Source organism: Nicotiana tomentosiformis, chromosome 7 (genome assembly GCF_000390325.3).
Source record: "Nicotiana tomentosiformis chromosome 7, ASM39032v3, whole genome shotgun sequence".
NCBI classification, from domain to species: Eukaryota; Viridiplantae; Streptophyta; class Magnoliopsida; order Solanales; family Solanaceae; genus Nicotiana; species Nicotiana tomentosiformis.
In genome coordinates, this window is record NC_090818.1 from 115479291 (window position 1) to 115493059 (window position 13769).

The 13769-nt window shown below is 36.6% G+C and overlaps 1 protein-coding gene across 1 annotated transcript; it reads right to left on the minus strand.

The window, feature by feature from the left end:
- Positions 1 to 7126: 7126 nt before the first annotated feature.
- Positions 7127 to 13700, minus strand: LOC104089239 (uncharacterized). The gene is made up of 2 exons (XM_009594086.4): positions 13437 to 13700; positions 7127 to 7554 (listed from the first exon to the last, which is right to left on the minus strand). The coding sequence occupies exons 1-2, from the start codon at positions 13576 to 13578 to the stop codon at positions 7286 to 7288; spliced, it is 411 nt and encodes a 136-aa protein (XP_009592381.1). The 5' UTR covers positions 13579 to 13700; the 3' UTR covers positions 7127 to 7285.
- Positions 13701 to 13769: the final 69 nt, after the last annotated feature.

Sequence of the window (13769 nt, forward strand, 5' to 3'; positions counted from 1 at the left end):
CTCGACCCTCTCGGAGACTTCATCCACCGCTTCTTCTACGGCCTCCATGGCTCGAGACATTTCGGAGCCGCTTCTCACGAGGGCCACCAACTCAGAATTTTCTTCTTCCTCGGACTCAACCCTCAAACGATTGAGTGAGTCTGATGAGAGTTCTTGGGCTCCAACTTTCTTAGGCTTATGCGTCGGCCGCTTCCTCTGTCTTTTCTTTTCAAGGTCCGAGGGACTCTGGGCTTTCCTTTTATTCTTCTCTTTGACCTGTTTTGAAGCAGGGGGATCAGTGTGTATATCATCATCAGTTGATGGAGGCCTCATCTCGACGTCCTTTCCTAAACCTGCAAAATGAGAATATAACGGATCAGAGGCTGATGATGAAAATATCAGATCGGATATATTGTTAGGGAAAAACCCTCACCATGATTACGGGCCTCCCATTGGCCCTTCGAAAGCTCACGCCATAAACGCTCGGAGTAAGGTCTCTGTGTCGCAATGTCCTCGACCCACTCTTTAAGTTTGGGAATTAGGTTCGGCATATAGGCAACAACTGCATCACATAACCTTAATGAGAAATCAAATAGAATGAAAAGCAATAACAAGAATACCGAAGGCAAAGCTAAACTTACGTTTCATGTTCCATTTCTCGGGAAATGGCATGTCCGCAAACGGGATTAAGTCTGAGGTCCTCACTCGAACAAATCTACCAAACCAGCCCCGATCTCGATCCTCGTCGATACTCGAGAACAAGGTCTTGGTGGCTCGGCGTGCAAGCTTTATTAACCCTCCTCGGTAAAGTCGAGGGTTGTACGGGCGCATGAGATGGTCGATGGTGAATGGACATCCCTTGACCTTGATCGCGAAAAATCAAAGCAGAATAACGATCCTCCAAAATGAAGGATGTATCTGTCCGAGCGTCATATCATACCTTTTGCAAAAGGCTATGATAACCGAGTCTAGAGGACCCAACGTGAAAGGGTAAGTGTAAACACATAAGAAACCATCCACGTAGGTGGTAATTGATTCTTCAGGGGTAGGAACCACTACGTGTTTTCCTACCTGGTTGCAATCCTCTTTAACCTTATCGAGGATGCTGTATGTAATCATACATATGTACCTCGAGACCATTTCACATCGACCTTGTACCATGGGTGTATTCTCAACCTTGAAGTTAGCCACAGTTGGGCACCCAGAAGGGATGTATGATCTCAGAGAGGGTTCCTCAGTAGCAACTTAGAAGGTTTTGAAGAAAAAGGTGCTTCATTTTGAGGAAGAGACTTTGAAGTCTTAGCCATTTTTATAAAAGACGAAGGAAAAAGATTGTTGGTAAGAAGGAAGCTTTGAGGTTGGCAATGAGAAAACCAGAAGATGAAGAAGATGAAGTTCTTAGAACACAAGAAGGATTTGACCGTAAAGGTTATAACAAACGGATTAAAGGGTATTTATAGGTTCCTCAAGAGGCAGTTCATCTCCCGAGGTAGCCAACCATCAACTGACACATATTTATTGCCTCGAAGAGCGGACTGGCGGGACATTTCCACTATTCTTATCACCTACGTCATGTACCCATCGTCATGATTTATCGAAGTAAGGACCGAGGGTTCATATCGTTTTTTATCGCTTACTCTCCTAAAAACGAGGGGACTATTTGTATACGAGTAGAACCGAGTTTTATGCTTGATCGAGCATCTGGAATAATGGCTCGGCACCTACGTAAGAGATCGAAGTTACAAATGTAACTGAGCTCGATATCGAGGATCGGAGTTCGAACAAGACTATCAGATTTGCCCTCGAGTTTATCGAGGGCACGACCGACCCCGCTTCTAACAACCTCGAAGAAAAGATTTTCCAACTCATACGATAAGGATCCGTGATTCTTGCCATTAACCAATCATTATGGCAAAAATCACGGGATTACGTCAAAAAAGGTGCCAACGGTCTACATAATTTCTTATAAAATAATGTCTTAAAGGTTTCATCTCCCTGTATATATAAAGGGAATTGAGTAATTCATGGGACACAGTGTAGCATACTTCAAAGAACAACATACTATCTTTTTCAGCTTTGTTCATATTATTTTGGCTTCAAGAATATTCAGGTCCCAATAATATCATTCCTAAATTCGAAGAAAGTTAATTTCGCAAGGTTTAAGTTGTTCAATCTGGTGGTTTGCATTTATGTTTCTATTTATTTTTTCATATTAAATTTGATTTCTCACTTTGTATTAAATTATATCACGTATTCTTAAAACAACGTATAAATTCAATTATTATCCGATTTTGAGGGTAAACAGAGTTAGACTTCTTTATAACAACGTTCATATATAACAATCATTCACTATAAAAGCCAAGTTTTTATCGGAATTAATTTTTATATTATGTTATAATATATGTCTTTTATAACATCACTTCACTATAATAGTCAAAAAATATAAGAACAAATAAGATTGTTATAGAAAGATGTGACTGTATTTGATAAGCTGGAAACAAAGGTATGTTTAATTAGATCTAAGGCCAAATACATATACATCCCATTCAACTTGGTCCCATTTTTTTATTTTGGCACTATATCTCAACCTTGTTCCATTTTGGTCATCCAACTCTATTTCTTATGTTTCATTTTAACATAAAAGCTGAAACCAGTGCAAAAAAATATAGCGCGTTTGTATACACAAATCTGAAGTGTAATAAATATCTAATTAAATGTTGCTCATCCTTGTCAAACGGGTCAATACTAAAATACCTGACCCGAATTTCTTAGTGTCCATGATACTTTCAGTTCAACTTGAAATCCACAAGAACAAATATCCATTCCATTATGAAAAAATAATTTTCTTTGAGACATGGATTCACTTCAAACTTCAAGCTTATATGAAATAAAGGATGAAAAAATCAGGTGGTAACATTTAATTGAATATTTATTACACCTCATATTTGTGTATACACACACGCTATAATTTTTTGCACTAGTTTCAGCTTTTGTGTTAAAATAAAATATAAAAAATAGAGTTGGAGGGCCAAAATGAAATAAGGTTGAGATTGAGTGCCAAAATGAAAAACGGAGTCAAGTTGATTGGGGTGTATATGTATTTGTCTAACAATAGAACCATTAAAGATTCAAAGAAATGTTTGTTCTTTGAGGAATTTTGCCACTACTATTTATACCATCGAAGAATATTAATAGTAACATTTATATCAGACACAAGTTTAATCAATGAAATTTTAAAATGAAATATCTTACTATTATGTTTTTATTGGTTGTTATGATTTACAAGTGGCATATTATAAGCTTTTGAAATAGTGGTCCCAGCATAGTGGAGACATAACATACACTATTCTTGTTTTCTCTTTCTCATAATTTTGTCGTCAAATGGAAAGCTGAAATTCCCTAAAAGCTATCTCGAATTGGTCATTTCACTCGACTTAAAAAAGGTCCTTACTTGCTCTTATACATGAGTTGCTCTTATATGAGTTGGTTATATTATTTAATATGGTATTAGAGCATATACATGTTCTGATTTCTATTATACTTTTTTTTCGTTTCAATTTATATGAATTTATTTGATTAGATATAAAATTTAAAAAAAAAAAAGAGAAGACTTTTGAACTTGTGATGTAAAATTTGGCACATATATTTTGTGTGGCTATAAATCATTGCATAAAGGTAAATTATTTTCAAATAAAGAAAGTGGTCATTCTTTTTGGTACGGATTAAAAATGAAATAAATTGAAACGAAGGGAGTATATATATTTGACTTATAAAAGAAATCAAACCCGCACGTAAACTGATGTTAAATAAGAGGTTATAAGTAGGAGTGACAAACGGGCGGGTCGAGTCGGATATAGATCGGGTCGAAAACGGATAATGCAAAATCGGATAAATTATCCGAACCAACTTATATTTAATACGGATAAACGGGTTAACCGGCGGATAACATGAATATTCATATTATGAAACTAATGTGCTAAACTTAAATTAAAGTAAAAAGAAAAAGTTTTATGATAAGCTAAATGTTCGCTTTAAAATAGAAAATGGATTTGATACAATTATGACAGAATCTAAGAAATGATCAAAATAGAAATGATTTTAGAATTTGATTCTATAAAAATTCAAGTTTAATTTTTGAATGAAGTTCCATGACTTTTTGAATATGATCACTTTTGGGAGAACCCCCAATTTGAAGTTTTACAAATGTAAAAGTTAAACTCATTAGTTATCTATTTTTCTAAATGGATAATATGGTTCTTATTCATATGTGACATGTTTTTAAAAAGTTCATCATCCAACCCATTTTTTAGTGAATAATATGAGTAAATAATTATTTTCTTTTAACCATTTTGCCAGCACTAATTATAAGTAATAGGGGAAGGAGTATATTTTTGTGAAGAGCTAACATGTTTTTTTTTGGTCATATGAATGGGCATGTTCATTCTTTAACATGGAGGGATGTGATGAAGCACAACCTCCCTTTTGTTTTAACATTCTGTTTCTTACTGCTACCACACGAGCATAATTAATTATAAAAAAGATAATTTAAACTTTCAAATGAAATGATCACACTTCAACAATACTAAACTCAGACATATAACCAACAATGTACTATTGAGATGATTTAAGGGACGAGCGAATAACTACCTGTAATAAAACACAGACTAATATAAGCCTACCAGAAGAAACAAGATTTAAATTATCTTAGCGACGACGTATTCTCCGTATAAACTTCACCAGACACTTAGCTATTTGAACTTTAATTTGCCCTCTCTTTGGAGGAAGTTGTACTTCCTTTTTCTTTTCTTGTTCAGCAGCTGATCCAATGGGCACTCTTACCAAACTGTCCTTCATCTCGTAAAATTAATGTTGATAACTAATGTGCAAGCAAATGAGAAGATCTCAGGCCACAATATAGGCTAACACAAAAAGTTCAGTACTTTCTTGTGTAACAAGGTTTTGATAGGACTAGTGATTGCTCGGATCGGTGTGTGATCACCAAAGATGAAGTAACCCTTCAGATGCTTTCTCTGCCCATGTTGAATATTCCTGGCCGGTTCCGCCGGGTAAGGCTAGCTGGAGCTGGTTTGGGGAGTCACGGGGCCTTACTTATTCGGGAGACTTGATTCTGAAATGGAATGATTAATAGAATCGATATTTCATAGAAAAATGCCCGAGACCATAAAATCCTAAATGAGCGGTTTGAGATGAACTTGGGCTGGTTAAAATGGGCTGAATCAACAAATGTCGTAAAAGTTTTACACCAGGTTACAACTGAAGAATGTTGGTTGAAAACATGGAAAATAATGATTTCTATGATGTTTTTTCAGGTTTAGTATGAATGATTGGTTGAACAAGGAAAAGATATATTTTAAAGCTATATCTTGTTCTCTAAATTTGAGGTCTGCTTATTTTCACAGCTTTAGAACCAGAAGATATATATAGAAATAAACCATAGCATAAAATTAACTTAATTTATAACGAAAGAAACGATGATTTTTTTTTTCAGATCAATAATTGACACGACATATGCACACGGGGAGGACTTTGAACTTGACCCTCTTGACTTCAATAATTTCAAGATGCTGGGAAATTAAATGCAACTGTTAAACAGACAAATAAAGATAGAAAGTACAATGATAAATACTTTTATTAAACCTAGAGTAGAAAAACCATAAGCTCACTTATCAGACCTAATTGTAATTACATTATAAGTGATTTATAGGTTACGAGTTCGAGTCGTGGAATCAATTATTGATGTTTGCATCAGGGTAGACTGCCTACATCACACCTCTTGGGATGCGGCACTTCCCTGAACCATACATGAATGCGGGATACTTCGTGCACCGCACTGACATTTTTTACCTTATAAGTGAACTAATTGGATAAATTTAATCTACGTCAACTAGTGTATAGAACTAAAACAAGTCAATTAGTCCAAAGAGGAAAATATGATTTTCCAAATTCCTTGTCTTCCATTAAAAAACTATATGTTTCCCTTTGTGAGAACAATGAAAGCTCTGCTTGAGGTGAGAAGCAGACATGCCAAATTACTGTCTTCTATTCTTCTATGGGATATGAAAAAAGTAGTACAAGATTGTAAAGGACATCTTAAAGTACCTAATAAGGCAAGGCTGACAAAGAGGTACATTTCATGCATCTAATTTTATGTAATTATGGGAAGTTTCTCTTTTAGATTAATGACAGATTAAAATCTCTACAGTGCTACCACTATTGCCTTATTGCACCAACCAAAGGGCCAGGGTTGATATTGTTTTAGTGGTGGAGTAGCTTGAATCAAATCATTTGTTAAAAGAGGGTGTTACGATAGTCAAATAGCTCAAGATTAGACTCGAAACTAGTCGGATGGAGTAGATAAGTTCCTTGTTAAAATAAAATAAATGTTTGCGTATAACTCAAAGTATCCTTTGATTTTTCTTTCCCAGTTCTCGAATGAAAGATGATGTGGACCTCCTTGTGACGTAAATGATCTTAAACATCTCAACCTATTTATTTATTTTATTATCACGAGGATCAACTAATCCTGCTGTTTTGGGATTCCCGCGTTTGAAAAAGGACCTGAAACACAATTTCCAAAATTTAGAGGTAGAGAAGGGTGGAAAGTTCTTTTCAGCAAACAACATCAAGGAAGCAAGAGAGGAAGACCAGAATCTATGATAATGAGTAACAATTTAATAATACCAATCAAATAAATCAGAAACACTAATGTTAATATGTTTACATATATGACATTCTGTCTAAGAGTGAGATTTTGAATGCTTAGAAGGCCTCGGGAGTATAATCCATGTATAATATGCATATAATCGTATATAATCAAAGTTTAATCTATGTATACTAGCTAGGAAAAGTAAACAAAGAATTTGGCGGCAGGTATTCCTATATATTTTTCTCTTTTAGCAACCAGCATGTGTTCCTGTTAAACCAGATATTATTCACAGCCTTGAGGCAAGGGTAAAGTTATCTCCGTGTGATCTATAGATCACTTGAGCAAATCAACCACTAATGTTTGTATCAGGATAGACTGCCTACATCACATCCCTTATTGTGCAGCCCTTCCCCGGACCCTGAGTGAAAGCGGGATGTGTCATGCGTCGGGCTGCCCTTTGGTATAACAGGCAGACTAACATTTTCTTCATGATACAACTTTACATACTTTATACAATTAGAAAGGATTAGACTAAAATACATTTCAATCTTTTCATCTACAGATGTAGATCTGCATTGGTCTAAACTTTAACAATGAGCAATCTTTACAAGAGGGCATGAACAGACACATTCTGAAAGCTCATTTTGTTATAGCAAGAATGGAATAGACCAAAAGAAATGTAACTATAATAATTGCTCCAACAAGAGTGAACTGTGGACTTGTCCATAGCATAAGGTTTGACTTCTCTGCTCTTTTAATAGGGTCAACTTCTTCGGACAGAGGATATTCGGAACGCTTAGGATTCCATGTTACGTACTTGTTTGGAGAGAATTGCGAGAAGAAGTTCTTTTTGCTTTGCTTCCTGAAGCTTGACCAGGCCTTGTCCCAATCAGTTGAGAACTTATCACCTACAAAAGAAAATTAATTTCCTGTCATAACTTTCTGCTAAAAGAATTACCAAATGTGTCCAAGTAACCATTTACTAAGATCTAAGTTCACAAATGGAAAGAATAATTTCCTACGAGATTGCTCTGGTAAGGTTTGCAAAACAACGATGAACATCACTAAAAGAAAAGTAAAAACAAAGAGCAAGAGTTTTCTATGTTGGCTGACCAGTTGAGTATTCATTGCTAGTGATCCGAGTACATATCGGAAAAGAAAAAGGTAAGATTCATGACCTAAATTCTTAAGAACACAAGGTATCCTAAGTTCAACTGTGTAACATTACTTAACAAACAGTTTTTATAACTTATGGAGTACAGGAGCTGCTATTATGATTAAAAAAAACTAATAGATGCAGAAGGCCATATTTGAAGTACACTGGACCTTGCAAATGAATATCCGAAAGATATTATTCTCTTTATCTTGTTCTGGCATTCTGCTCACTCATATCGTGTTATGAAGCAAGTACTTAATGCCCAACCAAAGGTGCAGATGGATGTCGGGAAAATACCTCCACCCTATATAATTCTGAATAATTCTGAAGTGCATAAACCTAACTATAGTATACTTTTGCCAAAATATAAAAGATAGTCAGAATCAGGGGCAACTAAATGGGGAGAGAGCTCTCTCCCTCCCTCTCTCCCTCCTTCCCTCTCTATGCAGTCAGATTTAAATGATTTTGAGCATCATTTATTGGATAAATTGCACACAAAAAAATAACATTCAAGGTAAACAGAAGGAATAACGACGGACACCAAGATACGGAAATTAACACGAATAAAAAAGGGAAACAAGGATACCAGAACTTTTAACATGCAAAAGCCTTCTCAATAAAGGAAGAACCGTGGCTTGGAATGAGCAACACAATATCACTATAGTTACGAATATTAAACTTGGTAGTCTTGAGTAAACTACTCAAAAGACCACTATACGCTCAAAGAAAGAACCCGCTTCTCTTTACCACGAATATTATTTATGTGTGCTGTTTTCTCCCGATAACACACTCTAATTGCAATTTTGGTTCTTTTTTCCATCACACGAGCTCTTTCGATCCAGCTCTCGTGCTACTGCTGCTTAGTGTCTTCTTATCTGGACCAGCTAATCAGTTGAACCAACTCATTCAAAAATCGGCGGAGCTCCAGCCAGATTTGGCACAAAAGCCAAACTGCAGTGAGAACTGTTCAAAACAAGTAAAACTGGGAATCATACGTCTCGCTATGAGAAGGAAAGACTGGTATCTCAATCTACTGCTTTGGGCTGATGTGTGTGTATGTGTGCATCTCTACAGGCTTTTGCTAGAGTCTCCTCACCCAGAATCTCTTCAGCAGTAAGAGAACCTCTCAAACTCTTTCAAGTTTACGTGCCTCCGACATTTAGGGCTAATGTTTCATGAGCTAATACTGAGTTTTACTACGGCTAATCGACATATAAGTGCCTTGTCTTACTAACATCTTTATATAGAAAATATATGATAGGCAGCAACATAGTAGATGACTGTGTCAACGGGTTAGTCAGTATGCATGTTTAGCTAATATTAAGCCACCAAGAAGTTATTAAATATGCCTACTAAAGAAAGATTCTGAGGTACCCTGAACTCATGTCTACGATTGATCAGGACATCCTTAAATCGTTACTAGTAATCAGATTAAAATAGGCAATGAGGATACCCAAAACAGAGGATGCATCAACAGAATAGTGAAGACATAATATATATTTTTCCAATTTGGAACTTTTAGAGTAGTTTTGAAACTATGGACAGATACGAACTTAATAGACCAAAGTTCTAGAAATATCTAGCCAGCAGTATAATGGTGCCAGGCTGATAAGAACCACATAAGTTATGGTGGAAAAAAGCAGATATTGCTTAAAATATGGATGCTTAGACTCGCTTAAATCATGGTATTTTATGAAAGATGTATATGATTTTGATTGTATTCTGGAGCTGCTGGATTCTATGCAAATATAACAGGCAGTATTCAGAGCTTTGTACAGTTGTTTGAGCACCCACTTGGTGCTTTAACATTAGGGAGGTTACTTACCTTATAAAAAAACGGTGCCAAAGTTGATATTGTCACAGACATTGATGCATGACATGTATACATGTTACTGGAAAAAAAACTATGCAAATGGATCGTGTTTATAGGAATTATTAGGAAAGAAACACTCTTTTTAGTCCATTGCCACCTTACCTATCCCTGATAATGTTATCCCTTTAGCAAACACCAAATTGTTAATCAGTGTTTCTTACTACAGATTTAGAGGCAATTATTGTAATGGGTAATTCTAAAATCTAGAGGCTAGCTCTATGCCGAGGTCATACCTATTTACGTTGAATACTCCAGCCCTTTGAAAACCATTGTCAGAGAAATTTCACGATTATAGAAGGCATTTTTGTGAGAACATAGGAGGTTTACTTCATTCATCAATCTGACGAAAGATAAGCAGTGACTTCAATGGAGTATTATCAATCTGAACAAACTCAAGCAGTTACTCCCATGGTGTCTTAAAAGCAATTCACACTTTTGGGAATGTGTTAAAAAACGATCCATTGGAAAAGAGATTTGTCCCCTGATAATCAATAATACTGATATGATTCATCAGAATAAATGCTAATTGAGGTGATAGACTGGACAGGACCACCATGCATCAAGAGCTTTGGATCCGATGGAGAACACGTTATACGAACTTATCATAACTGTAAGAGTTCGGGTGTTTTGGTTTCCTGTCTCCATAAGTGGACTTGAAGCTCAATATCTAAGTTGGCAGTATTGCTGAGAATTGTGCTGGCATGCCATAGACATAAATTAGTGCCTTTTTCAGATGATAATTTTTCTTTAGGAGAGAGGGCAATAACTAGCAAACTGTGGGCTTGCTGCAAAGTATTCATCTGAATCAACATGATATAAAGTATGATCTTGAATCTGATAACGTTGAATAGTTTATCAAAGGGGTTGAATTATTCAATTGAAAAGACTTGCTGTCTTCACATTTTCTTTTATGAGCCAACATTCAGACTCAAGCAAAATAAGGAAGTCGACCTCCTTTTTTGGCATTTTGAGGTTACTGGTCTCAAAACATTATACCACAGAAGCCTTTAATCCAACCCCTTAGAATGTACTTGAGCACTTGTACAATTTCAGCTTGCAGCTGTTCTTACACAGGGAGTGAAGCTGTTAATTGAGGTGCTCAAGTAGTCTATTCAACTGATCCATAATTTGTGAGTATGCAACGGTGAAGTTTGTTAGTAATAGTTATCTCACCAAATGATAGTAGGTAGAAAACATGTCAAGCAATGTCACTTCTATATATTTGAGGAGGTGGATAGGAACTCACCACCACCTTGCTTGGAGGACGTGGAACGGAAGAGCTATAATAAGTGGAAATTACAACTTGGACTGCCGCTCGTGTAAAGACACATTGCAAGAATATAAGACAGTTAGTTATGTAAGGTTGGTATTTCTAAGCTTCAGTATACATGAAGCAGTTGCTTGAGCTTCCAATAATTTCTTGATGAAGTTCGTGGAGATATTTCTTCTTCTTTCTTATTCCCTTAATCCTCCTGTTTCTCTAATTGCTACCTCCTAAATCAAGTTTCAGGTCTAATTTCTTTATCATTCTCAACATAGGAGAACTTGCTTTGAAGCCTAAGCATACTACTTCTAACTATAATGCCTTAGCATCCCTAAAACCACCAAACTTCCATCATACGCAGCTCTATCGCAGAGCTGTCTATTTCTTCTTTCCTTTCTCGATCCTCAAACAGTCATCCTCAAGGAATGAGGGATGCTAGAAAAGCAAAAGCAATAATGGATTAAGAAGCTGACTCTTCCTAGGTGACGTGGCTATCCCATGTACATGTTGCTTGATAATGGTAACATGACTTCAACAGTTCAACCTGTCGCAAAAAATGGTGTCTGCTCCTCTTCCCCGTCTAATTTACAGGTGTAAAAAGTTGAGGTAGATTCAACAGAATGCCAAGTAGTTTTTCAGGAAGTACCTAATACTTGTTTCTTCTTATTTTTTCTTCCCCCCTCCCCCCCCCCCCTTTTTGGGGGTCTCTAAAACCAGTAAAGCGCTCCCTAAACAAAATTGTTGCTATCTCTCCCATATATATGTTGCCTGATAATGGGAACATGACTTCAATCCCGTCTTAGAAGATGGGGTCTGAAACTCTTTCAAAGCTAATTCACAAGAGTAGAAGTCAGAAATAGATTTATTCAACACAATGCCAAGTAGTTTTCGAAGAAGTACCTAAACAAAATTGGCACCTACTCCTTTTTCTTTCTTGTTCTTTTTTGGGTCCCTAAACCAGTAAAGATCTCCCTAAATAAATTTACACCTAGTGCTTGTAAAAAGCAAATATTTCTCTTTTAAAATTAGCCAGTGGTTAAATCGTTACGACCACAACAGCCTTATCCTGCATTCTAATTATGTAGCAGATAGTAATTCTAGTATTACACACTTCCCCTATAGCACAAAATTACAAACTCTCCTTCCTAATCAGAGGCGGATCCAGCATATCATGAACCTATTGTCTGTGAGATAACGCGGTGCACCCACTAAATAACTTTAAATATTGGATTTACCTCTATATATATGACCTGCAAGACTTGCACTATAATAACATGTAATTAATGGTAATTCTTGCATATTTTAATGCATCCTAAGCACTAGATAAGCTAACTTGCAGTTCATCACCACCATTCGTTGCTTAGACTAAAGGCTCAATTTAGCTTTTCAATTCTTTACTACAGCAATTACAAGACAATGATCTCGCAACAGTTTCCGTCACAGCAAGAAAAGGGTCGAGCCGCTTATCCTACATTCCAATTATGCAAAAGATAGTAATTCTAATATTACACACTTCCCCTATATACAAATTGGCAAATACTCCTTCCTGCATAATCAGAGGCGGATCCAGCATATGATGAGCCCATTTCGGATTCGCCTCTATTAATCATGCCCTGCAAAACTTGCACTATAATCCATGCAGGGGCGGAGGCACAAGCCGAACTACGGGTTCGGTCGAACCCTACTTTTGCTTAATCAATGTCTTTGGTGTTTAGAATGCATTAAATATGTACAAATATTAAATTTAGAACCCAGTTACTAACACTAGAAGTGGTCGTTCTAAAATTAAGAACCCATAAGGTTGAAATCTTGGCTCCGCCTCTGAATCCATGTAGTGGATGGTTAAGCTTTCATCTTTTAAGTGTATCTTAAACCATAGATAAGCTAACTAGCAGTGCATCGCCACCATTAGTTGCTTATAAATTTAGTTTTTCAGTTCATTACTACAACAACTAAAGGAAAATGATTTGGCAACACTTTCAACCATAGCAAGAAAAGGATCGAAAGCTACTGAAGAAAACAAAAAGGGCAGCCCGCTGCACAAGGTGGTCGGGGAAAGGGCTGCAACACAAGGGGTATGATGTAGACAGCATACCCTACATTAGTGGTTGCTTCCACGGCTCGAAACCATGACCTATAGGTCACACCGAGACAACTTTACTGTTGCTCCAAAGCTCCCCTTCTACTGAATTGCAACTAAAAAACTATAATTGTGCAACAATTTTAACTGTAATAAGAAAAGGGTCGGGCCAGATATAAGTGAATGGTCGAAAGGTAATGATATGCAACTAAGGTACCATAGTTTGGTGACAATTTCAACATCATCAAGAAAAAGGGTCAAGCCATATATCAATAAATTGAAGGGTACTCATGGCGTAACTGGTAAAGTTGGTGCCATGTGACAAGGTGTTCACGTCCCGCCCTTTCCCGGACCCGCGACCATATATCAATAAATGGTCAAATTAAAGATACATAACTCAAAAGCGCAATTCCAAACCTGGGTTTTTATTGTTGTTGGAATCACCATTTTGCTGAGAGTCTTTTCCTGAACAGCAAGGTTTGAGACCCTTTTGGGTTCTTGGACGACAAGACCATAAACCGTGAGAAGAAATGTTTCTGTACGATAGTCGAATATCCATTGGTATATTTGCTGCTTTGATCAAGAATTTGTCTATAACCACAACCACTACCACAAGTTTTTTCTCTTATTACTGGGACTGTAAGCAAGAAAATATACGTGGTGCATATAGAGAGAGGGTCAAATCTCAAATATTTGGACTTCTCACCTGCTCAGCTAACAACATGAACTCGTTTGATTCCGAAATTAAAT

What these genes read in the sequence shown, in the direction of transcription:
- LOC104089239 (XM_009594086.4), bottom strand. Translation starts at nt 13,578, where the DNA reads ATGGATATTCGACTATCGTACAGAAACATTTCTTCTCACGGTTTATGG. An exon ending in CAACAACAATAAAAACCCAG is followed by an intron (nt 7,555 to 13,436) that starts GTTTGGAATTGC and finishes TTTCTTTTGTAG; the next exon opens with GTGATAAGTTCTCAACTGAT.